This window comes from Mustelus asterias, unplaced genomic scaffold (assembly GCF_964213995.1).
Source record: "Mustelus asterias unplaced genomic scaffold, sMusAst1.hap1.1 HAP1_SCAFFOLD_92, whole genome shotgun sequence".
Lineage (NCBI taxonomy): Eukaryota > Metazoa > Chordata > Chondrichthyes > Carcharhiniformes > Triakidae > Mustelus > Mustelus asterias.
In genome coordinates, this window is record NW_027590141.1 from 464,716 (window position 1) to 480,077 (window position 15,362).

At 44.8% G+C, this 15,362-nt stretch overlaps 3 protein-coding genes across 5 annotated transcripts in view; 2 read left to right on the forward strand and 1 right to left on the reverse strand.

Moving 5' to 3' along the window:
* The window catches only part of LOC144484092 (uncharacterized), a 407,989-nt gene that overhangs the window by 89,360 nt on the left and 303,267 nt on the right, over window positions 1-15,362 (forward strand). The window lies entirely within an intron of this gene.
* The window catches only part of LOC144484117 (uncharacterized), a 134,194-nt gene that overhangs the window by 55,192 nt on the left and 63,640 nt on the right, over window positions 1-15,362 (forward strand). The window lies entirely within an intron of this gene.
* LOC144484087 (uncharacterized) lies at window positions 1,332-12,918 on the reverse strand. Of its 2 annotated transcripts, none has more exons than XM_078202621.1 (3): window positions 12,872-12,918; window positions 8,015-8,130; window positions 1,332-3,757 (listed from the first exon to the last, which is right to left on the reverse strand). In XM_078202621.1, the coding sequence occupies exon 3, from the start codon at window positions 3,396-3,398 to the stop codon at window positions 2,388-2,390; it is 1,011 nt and encodes a 336-aa protein (XP_078058747.1). In that variant the 5' UTR covers window positions 3,399-3,757; window positions 8,015-8,130; window positions 12,872-12,918; the 3' UTR covers window positions 1,332-2,387. The 2 variants fall into 2 exon arrangements, with proteins under 2 accessions (XP_078058747.1, XP_078058749.1); XM_078202623.1 differs by lacking the exon at window positions 12,872-12,918 and adding an exon at window positions 8,334-8,390.

Below are 15,362 nucleotides of genomic sequence, written 5' to 3' on the forward strand. Positions count from 1 at the left end.
TGGACAGAAAGTGAGTGAAATTAAAGTAAAATGAATATTATAGATTGGGACAATTAACCGCTTGGGAGAAATAATACTGAATAAGAACTGTCCACAATTTGGATACGGGTAAAGAGAGAGCTAGAGAATCTTTTACATCCATGCTTGATCTGTTGCTTGAAGCATCTGTCCTTATGTACGAGTAACCTAAAACTCACGGTGCTCCTTCAGGAGAGGACAAGATCGAGTCGATGTTACCCCAGGTGGGACCAGAAGAGAACTGGAAAATAACAGTGAAATTGAGTGAGGATCAGAGAGAGAGTTCTCCTCCCCCTTCAAGGTATGGACTGTAAGAATCCTGGGGGACCCCCAACTTTGGGTTTTCTTGCGAATTAGTGAACATTAAATTAAATTCTATGACTGGCTGTGCATTCAGTTTGAATTTGATTGTTACACTTCTCCTGTTTTTATTCCTGTTGTGATTACGCTCGGGGTAAGGATGGTTGACAGGTGACAGGATGGGAAATTGTGGTTTGGGTCATTGACCAAATGTTTACTGATCCGAAAGGTGTAAAAGGGGCCAAACTTCAGCAGAAATCCAGCAGAGCTGAGAACAGACAACTTGCTGTGTGGGAACAGGGAGATAAACAGCTCCCAGAGGACAGAGAAAACAGGAGGGCCTTGAGTCCTAGATGACACCTGGGTGTGAAGGCCACCATGTTTTCACTGCTTGGCATGGGAATGCTGACTCCCTGTACCAGTGGGAAGACAATTGTTTGAGAGTTTGACATGGCTTGTGCAAGTACAGATGGTTCAATGACGGGTTTTGTAATTGGTCCGTTCAAATGTTAGCTTTGCAATGATTGGGTTAAATCAGTCTCCATAGACTTTGTGATGTAAAAAAGTATAAGAAGGGATTCCCCGAGAACAGAGATTTGTTGAGGTTTTACATATTGCATTGACTGGTGCCATGGCATCTGGGGCAGAGCAGGGAGCATTTCCGTGGAGATGCTGCTTCTACCCAGAGTGTAATGGTAATGCTGCTGCACTTTGATACGACTGCTCAGATATTAGACTGTGTCAGCTCTTATTGATACTGAATAAAATCTAACCACTGTCACCAATAAGGGTTATCACCGTGAATCATTTCAGAGTTTGGGAAAAGGGGAGAAAGGGTTAATTGATTCCCTGAACCCCATTTTCTAACATCGCTGTGTCAAAAATAAAATCTCATCTCCCCCTCTGGCTCCTTTGCCAATTACCTTAGAGGGACTCACTTTCTGTTAAAGAGCCTGCCAACCCCTCTCACCCACTTTCCCTAAAGTGCATCAATCTCATCAGGAAAAGTCCAGAACAATCAAATATTTTTACTGATGAAAGTTTATCAATGAAACAGAACATGGTTAAAACAAACAGAAAGTGACTTGAGGATCAAAGACAACCAGAGTAAAAGGATGTTCACAATGTTCTGGACCCAAATGGTTTCTCTTTAATTCATCTGTAGCCTGTTCCCTGCCCTCTTTGTGGAACACCTCCGCTCAGTCCACAAGCATGACCCTGACCTTCCGCTTGCCATTAGAATTCACCACCTTGCTCTCACGCTCACATTTCTGTCCTCGGACTGCTGCAATGTTCCGGAGAAGCCCAACACAAGCTGGACAAACAGCCCCTCATCTTCCGATGAGGCACTTTACAGCCTTCTGGACTCAACATTGAGTTCAACAACTTCACACCCTGAACTCTCTCCTACATTTTAATTTGTTTTTATTTGCTGAGTGCCAGTCTGTGTCTTGTTTTAATGTTTTTTTGCTTCCAGACAGAGCTGTCCTTTATTCTGCCATTGACACTTACTCTGGACCAATGATTTGTTTCTTTACCACAACCATTACCTCTCCCTTTGCCTTTTGTTCCGGGATATTTTTGTCATTTAATCTTCACCCACCCTCTAACCAATCCCTGACTTTCCCTTTTGTTCTACCTGCCCCTCCCCCCTTTCTCAGCAGCATCAAACCCATCACATTTCTCCCTCTCTTTAGTTCTGAAGTAGAGTTACATTGGATATGAAACATTAACTCTGTTTCTCTCTCCACAGATGCTGCCAGAGCTGCTGTGTTTTTCCAGTTCTTTCTGTATTTATTTTTGATCTACCTGTAGTGGAGGGAATAGACTATTTACTATCCAGGATAAAATAAATGGCCTTCATCAGTTTTTGTGGATCATTTCAATGGAAATGTGCTCTCACAGGCTCAAAGAGCATCAGCCCACTGGAAGCAAAGTCATGAGAGCGGCCAGTCCAGCAGAAAGAAACCCTCTAAACCTCCCCAGTGACCAACTTTGAGAATGAATAAATTGCAGCCCGAGATATAATTGAGAGCAGAAACAATAACAGCAGAATCCAACTCCTGGAATCACTTGTGAACTCGCTGGTGTCTCTGCAGGGAGGATGAAACAGTGAATCTCTTTCCACAGACAGAGCAGATGAATGGTCTCTCCCCAGTGTGAACTCGCTGATGTCTTTGCAGGTTGGATGCTGTTCTAAATCTCTTTGTGCAGTGAGAGCAGCTGAACGGTCTCTCCTCAGTGTGAATGCGCTGGTGGATCATCAGTTCCTGAGAGCTTTTGAAGTCGCTCCCACACTCAGAGCATTTAAAGGGTCTCTCCTGGGTGTGAGTGACTGTGTGCGTCGACAGGGCAGATGACTGAGTGAATCCCTTCCCGCACACAGAGCAGGTAAATGGTTTCTTCCCAGTGTGAACTCGCTGGTGAACCTGCAAGTGTGATGATGTTCTAAACCTTTTTGTGCAGTGAGAGCAGCTGAACGGTCTCTCCCCGGTGTGAATGCGCTTGTGGACCCTCAGATCTGAAGCATGTTTGAAGGCACTCCCACACTCAGAGCATTTAAAGTGTCTCTCATTTGTGTGAGTGACTTTGTGACTTAGCAAGTGTGATAACTGAGTGAACACCATCCCACACACACAGCAGGTAAATGGCTTCTCTCCGGTGTGAACTCGCTGGTGTGTCCGCAGGTTGGATGACGTTCTAAATCTCTTTGTGCAGTGAGAGCAGCTGAACGGTCTCTCCTCAGTGTGAATGCGCTGGTGGGACACCAGTTCTCCAGAGCTTTTGAAACTACTCCCACAGTCAGAGCATTTAAAGGGTCTCTCATTGGTGTGAGTGAAATTGTGACTCAGCAGGTGGGATAACTGAGTGAATCCTTTCCCACAGTCAGAACAGGTAAATAGTCTCTCCCCCGTGTGAACTCGCTGGTGTCTCTGCAGATTAGGTAAGTCAGTGAATCCCTTCCCACACACAGAGCAGGTGAACGGTTTCTCTCCAGTGTGACTGCGTCGATGAACTTCCAACCGAGATGGGACCGTGAATCCCTTCCCACAGTCCCCACATTTCCACGGTTTCTCCATGGTGCAGGTGTCCTTGTGACTCTCCAGGTTAAACAATCAGTTAAATCTCTCACAGAACCCGGGTATAGTCTCTCCCCGCTGTGAATGCTGCGATGTATTTTCAGGCTGTGTAACTGGTTCAAGCTCTTTCCACACTCAGTGCACTGGAACACTCTCACTCTGGTGTGTGTGTGCCTTGGTGCTTTTTCAGTTGCACTGATGCTTAAAATCTCTTGAAACAGACAGCTGAGAGAAACATTTCTCCCTCTGGATTTAAAGGCCGATGATATTCAGGTCCCAATGAATTGAGTGACTCTGTCAGACGTTGATGGGACGTTTGGTTTGCGATTTCTGTCTGTAAATCCTCACCATCTGATATCCTGTAAAAAGAATTTACAAAAGTCATCAGTCAGTACAGGATAGAAATTCAGAACAGACAGTTCTAGTTTCTATGAAACATTCTTTCCTCTCTCATTCCCCAAAAGCTGTAAATCTCCATCCCACACACTCTCCCTCCATTCTCGCTCTGCTGTATCTAATATTCACCCTCCCAATTCTCCTGAAGGTGCTGATTGAGGCTGATTGACAGATCCATGCTCACTGCTTCCTGCCCTGGACACAGAGAGCTGGAAATCTCCATGCAGGCGGCCAGACAGATATATGTCTATCTGACTGGACTAACAATGTGTGGAATAGACAGACTGGACTCACTTCCTTCCCTTCAGCGGCTAAGGGCGGCCAAGTCGCCAGGACCCAATGAACTGCACACGAGGCTGAAGAGATAGTGGACACTTTGGTTAAAATATTTTGTAACTCGCTAAATTCCAGGAGGATATTAGAAGATTGGAAAACAGCCAATGTGACTCCTTTGTTCAAAAAGGGAGAAAGGCAGAAGGCAGTGAACTATAGACCTGTTTACAGAATCATACAATCTACAGGAGGCCGCCATTTGGCCCATCGAGCCTGCACCAACAACAATCCCAGCCAGGTCCTATCCCTGCAACCCCATGTATTTACCCTCCTAATCTGCCGACACTAAGGGGCAATTCACCATGGCCAATCAACCTAACCCTCACTTCTTTGGAATGAGGTAGGAAATCGGAGCACGCAGAGGAAACCCACGCAAGCACGGGGAGAACGTGTAAACTCCACAAGTCCTTGGCACTATGGGGCAGCAGTGCCAACCACTGTGCCACCAAGCCGCCCCGTGCTGCCCCAGTGAATTTAACACCTAGTCAACGTGGTTTTATGAAAGATAAATCATGCTTGACAAATTTGTTCAAATTCTTTGAGGATGCAAGGGGTCGTATAGATCGAGAGTAATCTGTAGATGTAGTGTATTTACATAGGGTGGCACAGTGGTTAGCACTGCTGCTGCATAGCGCCAGGGACAAGGGTTCAATTCCAGCCTTGGGTGACCGTCTGTGTGGAGTCTGCACATTCTCCCCATGTCTGTGTGGGTTTCCTCCGAGTGCTCCAGTTTCTTCCCATCGTCCAAAGATGTGCAGGTTAGGTTGATTGGCCATGCTGAATTATCCCTTTGTGTCCCAATAGATTTAGATTAGGGGGACTAGTGGGGAAAAAATGTGGGCTTATGGGATGGGGCCTGGGAAAGATGTTCAAGCTGCTCGATGGGCCAAATGACCCCCTTCTGCACTCTAGGGATTCTATGATTTCCAAAAGGCATTTGTCAAGGTGCCACATAAGAGGCTGGCGCATAAAGTAAAGGCCCATGGAATTGATGGAAGTGGGTTAGCATGGATTGAAAACTGGCCGTCACACAGAAAACAGAGAGTTGGAATAAATGGGTCATTTTCAGAGTGGAAAGATGTAACTAGTGGAGTACCACAGGGATCAGTTCTTGGCCTGCAATTCATGATTCAATTAATGACCTGGAGAAGGAACAGAATGTAAGGTTTCCAAATGATATGAATATAGGTGGAAGGACATGTTGTGATGAGGATATTTTGATTCTGCAGTGGGATATAGATAGATTGGGTGACGAAAACCTGGCAAATGGAGTTTAATGTGGGGAAATGTGAGGTCATGTATTTCAGTCGGAAGAATCAAAAGGGAGATTATCTAAATGGAGAGGCACTGCAGGTGATTGAAGTACAGAGGGATCGAGGTGTTTTGCACATGAATCACAAAAAGCTAGCAGACAGGTCCCACAATAGGCAAGAAGGAAAATGGAATTTTGACCTTTATCGCAAAGGGGTTGGAGTTTAAAAACAGGGAGGTTTTGTGGCAACTGCACAGGGTGTTGGTGAGGTCTCACCTGGAATAATGAACACAGTTTTGATCCCCTTATTTAAACAAGGATATAGTAAGATTGGAGGTTCACCAGGTTAATTCCTGGGATGAGAGGGTTGTCCGATCAAGAGAGAATAAATTGTCTAGGTCTGTATTCCTTGAAGCTTGAAAGATAAACATAGAACAGTACAGCACAGTACAGGCCCTTCAGCCCTCGATGTGCCGAGCTTTGTCCGAAACCAAGATCAAGCTCGCCCACTCCCTATCATCCTGGTGTGCTCCATGTGCCTATCCAATAACCGCTTGAAAGTTCCTAAAGTCTCCAACTCCACTATCACAGCAGGCAGTCCATTCCACACCCCAACCACTCTCTGAGTAAAGAACCTACCTCGGACATCCCTCCTATATCTCCCATCATGAACCTTATAGTTATGCCCCCTCGTAACAGCTACATCCACCCGAGGAAATAGTCTCTGAATGTCCACTCTATCTATCCCCCTCATCATCTTATAAACCTCTATTAAGTCGCCTCTCATCCCCCTCCGCTCTAAAGAGAAAAGCCCCAGCTCCCTCAAGCTTTCCTCATAAGACCTACCCTCCAAACCAGGGCAGCATCCTGGTAAATCTCCTTTGCACTCTTTCCAATGCTTCCACATCCTTCTTATAGTGAGGTGACCAGAACTGCACACAATATTCCAAACGAGTCTCACCAAGGTCCTGCACAGTTGCAGTATAAGCCCACAGCTCTTAAACTCAAACCCCCTGTTAATAAACGCTAACACACTAAAGGCCTTCTTCACAGCTCTATCCACTTGAGTGGCAACCTTCAGAGGTCTGTGGATATGAACCCCAAGATCTCTCTGTTCCTCCACATTCCCCAGAACCCTGCCGTTGACACTGCAATCCGCATTCAAATTTGTCCGACCAAAATGAATCACCTCGCACTTATCAGGGTTAAACTCCATTTGCCATTTTTCAGCCCAGCTTTGCATCCTATCTATGTCTCTTTGCAGCCTACAACAGCCCTCCACCTCATCCACTACTCCACCAACCTTGGTGTCATCAGCAAATTTACTGATCCACCCTTCAACCCCCTCCTCCAAGTCATTGATAAAAATCACAAATAGCAGAGGACCCAGCACTGATCCCTGTGGTACACCACTGGTAACTGGTCTCCAGTCTGAAAAATTTCCATCCACCACCACCCTCTGTCTTCTATGAGATAGTAAGAAGTTTAACAACACCAGGTTAAAGTCCAACAGGTTTCTTTGGTAGCAAAAGCCACACAAGCTTTCGGAGCCTTAAGCCCCTTCTTCAGGTGAGTGGGAATTCTGTTCACAAACAGGGCATATAAAGACACAAACGCAATTTACAGAATAATGGTTGGAATGCGAATACTTACAGCTAATCAAGTCTTTAAGATACAAACAATGTGAGTGGAGAGAGCATCAAGACAGGCTAAAGAGATGTGTATTGTCTCCAGACAGGCCAGCCAGTGAGACTCTGCAGGTCCAGACAAGCTGTGGGGATTACAGATAGTGTGACATGAACCCAATATCCCAGTTGAGGCCGTCCTCATGTGTGCGGAACTTGGCTATCAGTTTCTGCTCAGCGACTCTGCGCCGTCGTGTGTCGTGAAGGCCGCCTTGGAGAACGCTTACCCGAATATCAGAGGCCGAATGCCCGTGACCGCTGAAGTGGCTGTCCTGACTGGAGACAATACACATCTCTTTAGCCTGTTTTGATGCTCTCTCCACTCACATTGTTTGTATCTTAAAGACTTGATTAGTTGTAAGTATTCGCATTCCAACCATTATTCTGTAAATTGAGTCTATGTCTTTATATGCCCTGTTTGTGAACAGAATTCCCACTCACCAGAAGAAGGGGCTTGGGGCTCCGAAAGCTTGTGTGGCTTTTGCTACCAAATAAACCTGTTGGACTTTAACTTGGTGCTGTTAAACTTCTTACTGTGTTTACCCCAGTCCAACGCCGGCATCTCCACTTCTATGAGATAGCTAGTTACTTATCTATCAGTTATCTACATTATCTATCAGGGAAATAAAGCTGCAAAGATATGAGGATAGAGCAGAGGAATGGGACTGACTGGATTGCTGTAGACACCTTGCATGGATTCAATGGGCTGAATGGCCCTGCACCAGAATGACACTTTCTTGTAATCTCATCTTCTAATTTAACCCTGGGAGTTCAGATATCACTCGGGTACATCTGTTCTACACTCTCTCCAGGGCTATTATATCCTGTTGCCCGGAACTGAGCACAGTTCTCCAGATGTGGTCTAACCAGGGTTTGTGAATCTCGGGGCCTTTCCAGTCACACCGAAACCCGAAATCTTCTCTCACAGACACAATCGACAAAACTGTTACCTTCCACATTCAGAGGCTGCTAATATTCAGGTTCTGATGTATTGAGTGGCTCCATCAGATCACAATGTGATGTTTGATTTGAGTTTCCCATATGTCAATTCTCCACTTCCAGCACTCTGTAAATTTACAGAAACCATCACAGTCAGTCCAGGATAGAAATTCACAACATTCTCTCCACCGAGTTGCCAAATGTGATTAAATGTTTCCTGGAAGTTTTACCACGTCTTTTCTATTGTGCCCATCCTCCAACCATTAATCAGTCCACACATCCTTCCCCACTGCCTTCCTGGGCCAATTGGAAAGCAAAAAGACTCCTTACCTTACAGCATAATGATTGACAGTCAGGCAAACAACTTTTATCCATTTTTAATATTTTTATATCGGTGCAGAGAAATGTTCAAAGGAAAATGACAACAAAAGATATATTTTTAAATGTCCTGAATGTTTTAGAGACTGAGGTTTGAATCCCACTACAGCAGATGGTCAAATTTGAATTCAATAAATATCTGGAATTGAAAGTCTAATGATGACCATGAAACCATTGTCGATTGTTGTAAAAAGTAACTGATTCACTAATGTCCTTGAGCCAAGGAAATCTGCTGCCTGACCTGGTCAGGTCTATATGTGATTCCAGATCTCCAGCAATGTGGTTGGTTGACTCTTAAAATGCCCTCTGATGTGCACTCAGTTCAAGGGAAAATAAAGATGGGCAATAAATGCTGGTCCAGCCAGTGGCAGCCACATCCCCTGGATGAATTGGGAAACAAATCTCCCATCCTTATCTGATCTGGCCTAAATATGACTCCAAACCACTGAGATGCATAGGTTAGAGGGATTAGCGGGTAAATATGTAGGGATATGGGGGTAGGGCCTGGGTGGGATTGTGGTCGGTGCAGACTCGATGGGCCAAATGGCCTCTTTCTGCACTGTAGGGTTTCTATGATTTTATGTTGGGGGTTGGGGGTGGAGGAGGGGGGAGGATGGATCTCTGGTTGGGGGGGGGGAGGGGGGAGGATGGCTCTCTGGTGGGGGGGGGGTGGGAGGACGTAAACCATTCCAGGCACGTAAACCTTTCATTGTCTTTACTGTTAAAGGATAGGCATTGAAACATTTGAATGTTTTAATTCCTATCCTTTTTAACAGTAAAAAACATCTCTTTTCAAAATATTGTTACACTTTAGAAAGTTAATAAACTAATTTTTCTGCATAAACTATCATTACATTCATTTGATCTCAAATATTAAACTTCTGACACTGTTAAAGTATATCCTAAATGTTCCTGGGACTGGAAATTTCTTCTAAAGAACTGTTGCTTCAGGATGTATGCTACAAGTACTGGGTTTGTTATATATTTATTTTACAATATGTTGATGGGGAGACGTCTCTGTGACAACAGGAATGAACAGACACTGAAAATAATATGAATGTACTTTGTTCTGTGTGGTCGAAGATTCTCAGAAATGCACATTTTATTTTTCACTTGAGCCCTGTAAGTAGACACAATCAGCCCAAAATAACCCAAGCAGCTCACATTCATTACTGAGACAAAAGTAGACAGTTGAAATAGATGCAAGTGTAATCTTTCGACAAAAGCTTTGAGTTTAATAGCGTTATCAGATTGTTAGAACAATATTTTCTCGAACAAGAGCAGGTATAATTATTGCCAACTCTTCCATATGTCAGAGAGCCGCTCTCTCTGCTTTTGTTTCTTCCCCACCCGGGCGCACTGCTTCAGATTTCTTTTCGAATTGCGCATGCGCAGTTCAGAGCTCCGATCGTTCTGGCAGCGCTAAGCCCCGCCCACTGCGGATCGGACCGGAGCCGGCAAAAAGCGTATGGGCGCGCTGCAAGGAGGATTCCGGGCTCGGATCTGTATTATGCCCTTAGACTCCAAATGGTAAAATCGGGCCCATGATGCCTTTCTAACCTAAAGACCTTTTGGCTCTACGCGATCTGTATCCCTCAGTTCCCTGCCGATTTATGTATCTGTCAAGATACCTCTTAAACATTGCTAAAGGCTAATAAAGATCCCGTAATACAAAAGACAACAATTCTCACTGTCTCCAGGATAACTGCACCATTCTGGTGATATCAACATTCAATCAAAACACAGGGGAAGTCATTTTAAACTGTTTCACTTAAAAGTTTATTTATTAGTGACATGTAGGCTTACAGTAACACTGCAATGAAGTTACTGTGAAAATCCCCTTGTCACCACAATCTGGCGCCTGTTCGGGTACACTGAAGGAGAATTTAGCATGGCCAATGAACCTTACCAGCATATCTTTCAGACTGTGGAAGGAAACCGGAGCACCCAGAGAAAACCCATGCAGACATGGGGAGAACATGCAGACTCCGCACAGTGACCCAAGCTGGGAATCGAATCAGGGTCCCTGGCGCTGAGAGGCAGCAGTGCTAACCACTAGTGGGAAACTAATGGGATTTGAGTGGATGCCATTTTAACCTCACCCAAACTGACTTTCCATTGAAGGTTAAAATTACACTTTGACTTAACCTTTCATTGTACTTATTGCAAGGCAATCTGCAAAAACACACTACAGCCATTGAACTTTATGAACAGGCTTATCAACAGCAAATTAAATGACTAATATTCCAGTAACAGCTGTGTGTCGCTAAGATAAACAGGATGCAGAACTTCATGACTTGAAATGTACTGATATCACCAACTGACAACAGCAATGAACTTTCATTTCAGTGTCAAATTGGTTTCAAAAGTGCTTATTCACAGATTTAAAGTAATTTGCAAAAGAGGTAAATGCAATGTGAGAAGAAACATTTTCACACAGCGAGTGGTTCGGGTCTGGAATGCACTGCTTGGAAGTGTGGTGGAGGCAGGTTCATTTGAGGCATTCAAGAGGGTATTAGATGAATACTTGAATAGAAACAATATGCAAAGATACAGAAAAAAGGCAGGAGAATGGCACCAAGTCACAATGCTTGTTTGGAGAGCCAATGCAGATATGATGGGCCAAATAGCCTACTTCTGTGCCATAACAATTCTGTGATTCTCGCCTCCAAGTAGGAGACAGGCCATGTGAATGTATTTAGTGGACTGTAACCAGAAATGCAACTACCAATCTTAGACTAGTATCTGCAGCATGAATATATTCTTAAAAAGCATCTGACTGAATCAAACCCCAATTAAACTGAACAAATAGACATCATACTTCCCACGACATCTGTCCATGCGATCGCAGAACATCTGCCCCTTTAGCTCCTCCCTCCTCAATACTGAAGGACCCAAACACTCTTTTCAGGTGATGCAACATTTCCCTTGTACCTCCTCCAATTTATTCTACTGTATTCGATGCTCCCAATGCGTTCTCCTCTACGCTGGGGAGACTAAATGCAGACTGAATGACTGTTTTGCAGAATACCTTCGCTCTGTCTGCATGCATGGCAACAATCTCTGGTCGCATGCCATTTCAACTCAGCACCTGGATTTCATGCCGGCAGGTTTATCCTCGGCCTGTTGGAATGCTCCAGTGAAGCCCAACGCAAGCTGGAAGAACAACATCTCAGGGTGAATTTTCCCATTGCACCCACCATGGGAATCATAATGGGTTAGGGCGGGCCATGGAAAGGTCGGTTGACCTCAGGCCGAATTTTCCGGTTTCAGGGAGGGGGCGGCCGGAAAACCCCTCCCCCTCATTTTCCAAATTGTCAGATTACAGCCTTCTTGGACTCAACACTGAGTTCAACAAATTTAGACTCTGAATTTTCCCCTCCATCTTGACTTTTTTTTCTGTTATTCAGTTCCACTGGCTTGTTCCAATACTACCCCATCCCTTTCCTACATGTGACCACTGTCTGTTGTTGTTCAGTTTTGTTCCCATTGAGCACTGACCTCTTCTCCTACTAACACATTTTGTTATTCTACCTTTGCAACTATTAACTCTCTTCAGTCCCCAATGGCACCATCAATAATCCCTTTGTCTCATGCCCGTGACAAATTTGTCAACCTCTCCTTAACTCTGACCTATTACTAACTTTCCATTCTGCCCCAGGCTCCTCTCCAAGTACATAATTCACCACACTTCTATTCCTCTTCGGTTCTGTGAAAGGGTCACATGGGCTCGAAATGTTAACTGTGTTTCTCTCTCCACAGATCCTGCCAGATCTGCTGAGTTTATCTGGTTTTATTTTACATTTCCAGCATCCGCATTTCGCTTTTATTAGATTTAATACTATTTTGTTTCATAACTAATATAAAACTTTCTACTTTTCAAAAATTTTCTGATGTGGGATCTGTTGCTCTGCAATACTTCATTATTATTGGATTATTATTATTTATAATAATTATTATTGCCTCTAGTGTCAGGGGATTAGCAGGGTAAATATGTAGGGATATGGGAATAGGGTCTGGGTGGGATTGTGGTCGGTGCAGACTCGATGGGCCGAATGGCCTCCTTCTGCACTGTAGGGATTCTATGATTATGTGGTTGACACTTAAAATTCCCTGTGAGATGGTCTAGCAAGCCACTCAGTTGAAGGACAATTAGGGATGGGCAATATATACTGGTCCAGCCAGCGACTCCAACATTCCCTGAATGAATAAAAAAATTCCTGGAGACTCCAGTCCAACCCGGGAGAGTTGGTGACTGGTCCAGGCTCACAGCGCATGCGCCCTTCTGTACATTGTTCCTGTCACGATGGCGGCCGCTAACCCGGGCCTGGAGCCGCTCAGCTCCGACTCTATTCAGTACCAACTGAAGCGGGACCGGGAACATTTTATTCTGGATTGAAGCCTCTAGGGGATATTTATGAAGCCTCCCAGCCCACTCCGCTGCTTCTATCCCTCCCCGGTCACCCAGCGGCCCCATTACTGAACCTCACTCCATTGTTACTTTCCGGCTCCTCGCAGCTCCAGATACAGTCCGGACTGCGCATGCTCCAGTCAGAGCCAGGTACCGCGTTTGCGCAAGGCGGTGCTGTAATGTGGATAGGGCACATTCTCACCCGCAGAGAATGTTGGGTAATCACCCCGCCATTCACACTGGTTTTGTTAAATAGAAAATATGCTTTGCGATCTGAATATGATTGGTACCATTGGGCCACAATAACAAATGTATTAAATCTATTCATGTGGAACTAAGGAGTAATATAGTAACTAAGGACTGGGATGGCACAGTTGCAAGCACAGCTGTCTCACAGCGCCAGGGAACCAAGTTCAATTCCGGCCTCGGGTCACTGTCTCTGTGGACTTTGCATGTTCTCCCCGTGTCTGTGTGGGTTTCCTCCCACAGTCCAAAGATGCGCAGGTTAGGTTAATTGGCTATGCTAAAGTGCCCCTTAGTGTCAGGGGGATTAGCAGGGTGAATAGTTGGAGTTATGGGGATAGTGCATGGGTAGGATTGATGTCAGCAGAGACTTAATGGGCTGAATGGCCTCCTGTAGGAATTCTCTGAATCTATGAGCATAGGCTCTCCACCACAGTTCGGTCCTGGGTCTGATTGACAACAGAACAAACATCTACAGTTAGAAGTGAATGCATTGGGGTCTCAGCACGTTTTCCCCATAGACACAACAGTTAAATTGCCCCTTGTCAATAAGAATGCTGGCATTGGAGCAAATGCTTTGAGCTCTTAAAACCAGAGTGTTAGCCACTGAGGAAAACTAAGGAAATCCCTTTGTACATGTGAAGTGTCTGAGTGTTGGCCCCCTAGTCTAACTGTGCTGTTCTATCAGTAAATGAGATGACTGAGTGAATCCATGTGAAGGACAGTGTGTGTCAGAGTGCAGCAGTCCCTCAATGTCAGACTGGAGTGTCAGCCGAGATAATGTGCTCAGCTTGATGAGTATTTCCTGTTGTTATTGATGTGGATCATTCAGAAACAATGGACTCTGATGAGGTCACCCAGTCCTGCTGAAATGATGTCATAGAGACTATTACATCACAGCGGAACCTTATTGCTGAAAACAGTTTTGTTCCAGACGGCAGCAAGTCCATTACTGATAGATCTAAAATGAAAATAGTGGGGATGGAAGCACCCCAAGTTATTTCAGAGAAGTTTCATAGTGAAAAAATTAGCATTCGTGGTTTGCATTGTTTCCTCACAGCACCAGGGCCCTGGTTTCAATTTTGGCCTCGGGTGACTATCTGTCTGGAGTTTGCACGTTATCCCCATGTCTGCATGGGTTTCCTCCGGGTGCTCCGATCTACTCCCACAGTCTGAAGATGTGCAGGTTAGGTGGATTGGTCACGCTAAATTGACCCTTAGTGTCCCAAGTTGTGCAGGTTAGATGGATTAGAAATGGTAAATGTGTTACAGGTATAAGTGGGGGAGAGGGCCTGGGTAAGATTCTCTGTCAGAATGTCGGTACAGACTCTTTAGGACAAATGGCCTCTTCTGCACTGTAGGGATTCTGAGTGACAGAGCATAATATTAGGATAGATGGGAAAAGCCTGATTGGAGAGGCAGATCTTGAATCAGGAGAGATGGACAATTTAGTGAGAGAATTTCACAGTTTCACACCCAGGCCCTGCCACTAATGATGGAGTATTAAAATCAGGGATGCTCAAGAGGCCAGAATGAGAAGAGTGCAGATATCTCAGAGAATAGTGAAACTGGAGATTACTGAGATTGGGAGGTATAAGGTCATGGAAGAATTTGAAATCAAGGATGCGAATTTAAAATTGATGCATTACTTGACTTGAAGGTGAGGTAGGTCAGTGAGCTCAGGGGGAATGGGTGAATCTTTCGTTTCTGTGTGGGGGTGGGATGAATGTGACGGGCTGGTCAGAAATGTATTGGAATTGTCAAGTCTAAAGGTAACACGGGCATGGATGAGGGTTTCAGCAGCAGATGAGCTGGGGTGGGTGAAGACAGGTGACATTATGGAGATTGAAATATCTGGTATTGGTGATGGGGTGGATATGTGATCAGAAACTCATCTTGGGGTCAAATCTGACACTGAGACTGTGAAGTGTGTGGTTCAGCCTCAGACAGTTCCCAGGGAGAGAGATGGACTGTAAGACGTAGGAGCAGAAGGAGGCCATTTGACCCATCAAGTTTGCTCTGCCATTCAATGAAATCATGACTGATCGCTTGTGATTATCCACAACTCCACTTTCTTGCCTTATCCCCATAACCCTTGATTCCCTTACTGATTAAGAAAAAAAAAATCGATCTCAGCCTTGAACATACTTAGTGAGCCAACCTGTACAGCCCTCTGTGGTAAATAATTCTACAGATTCACTACCTTCTGAGAAGAAATTCCTCATCACTGTCTTAATTGGATGACCCGTTACTCTGAGTAGTGAGGGAACAGAATTTTTAGTGATGGCTGAAGACAGTGGCTTTGGTCTTTCCAATTTTTAACTGGA